This window comes from Rhagoletis zephyria, unplaced genomic scaffold (assembly GCF_001687245.7).
Source record: "Rhagoletis zephyria isolate East Lansing unplaced genomic scaffold, Rhagoletis_zephyria_1.1 Rzeph_scaffold_83615, whole genome shotgun sequence".
Classification (NCBI taxonomy): domain Eukaryota; kingdom Metazoa; phylum Arthropoda; class Insecta; order Diptera; family Tephritidae; genus Rhagoletis; species Rhagoletis zephyria.
This window is the reverse complement of record NW_016240663.1, coordinates 1-1,051: the sequence shown is the minus strand read 5'-3', so window position 1 is coordinate 1,051 and position 1,051 is coordinate 1. Positions and strand designations below refer to the sequence as shown.

Below are 1,051 nucleotides of genomic sequence, written 5' to 3'. Positions count from 1 at the left end.
AATTTTTTTAATCAATCATATTCTATTTGTTCTCAAACTCTGTGTTTAAATGGCAGATAAATCTTAAAAGCTACTTGAGAAAACGGCCCTAATAGTGCCTAAAAATTGGTTGCTAGAGAAATATCACACTCACCGATCTGCAAAGAAGCCACCCACTGGTATACCGACAAATTGTCCAATATTATTTACCGTACCAACCATTGTCAACATCCATATATCTGAGCAGAATATGGAGAACTAAAGAAGTAAAATTGAGATGATAAAAATAAAAAAAAAAAATTAAAAGGGAAATCAATAGCCTTACCTCATTGGATATTGTATACTCTTCATCACGGAATTTAAAATCATTTCCACATTTCTCAGTAACATTTTGGCTAAAGTTTGCAGGTGTGCAAAATTCACTCGACGGATCGGCATCAGCATTGTTGGTAGCAACAAAGCGAGCGCACTGTTCATAGCTGGATCCCTTCATGGGTATGGTATAATTGAGCCACGGCTCATTGTAAGCNTGATAATTATTATGACAAGACTTTTATAATATAAGTCTCAAAATAAAAGTATTTGAAGATTTAAAAATATTTATCTCGCTGATAATTATTATGAAAAGATTTCTATTATATAAGTCTTAAAATAATAGTTATCGATGACTTAAAAAAAATTTTCTCACACATAATTATTATCACAGGACTTTTATAATTCTTACGAAAATCTTGATGACTTTTTTTAAAACTCCACCATGAAATAATTATTATTCTGGGTCTCTGATTTATTACAAATATGTTCTCTAAAAATTTTATGGTCACCCACCTGTGCACCACCGTACTCGCAGTAAACACATAAGAAATGGAAAAGAACGCATTGAAGATCATAGGTATGCACAACAGCACATAGTTGAAGAGTTGAAAGCGCCCGAATTGTCCGATACGCACAAGGATGCCATCGAGCGTGCAATCATCCTCCACCTTCTTATTGTTAGCCTCCACCTGTTCGCCACCACTCGCTGTTGGCAGTGTGTGGTTCGTTATTTCAGCTGTCATTATTGTATATTTGT

General features: G+C 34.4%; 1 protein-coding gene across 1 annotated transcript; it reads right to left on the bottom strand.

The window, feature by feature from the left end:
• Positions 1 to 49: 49 nt before the first annotated feature.
• Positions 50 to 1,043, bottom strand: LOC108357748 (solute carrier family 22 member 1-like). The gene is made up of 3 exons (XM_017608815.1): positions 804 to 1,043; positions 305 to 529; positions 50 to 237 (listed from the first exon to the last, which is right to left on the bottom strand). The coding sequence occupies exons 1-3, from the start codon at positions 1,035 to 1,037 to the stop codon at positions 130 to 132; spliced, it is 567 nt and encodes a 188-aa protein (XP_017464304.1). The 5' UTR covers positions 1,038 to 1,043; the 3' UTR covers positions 50 to 129.
• Between the last annotated feature and the right edge of the window lie 8 nt (positions 1,044 to 1,051).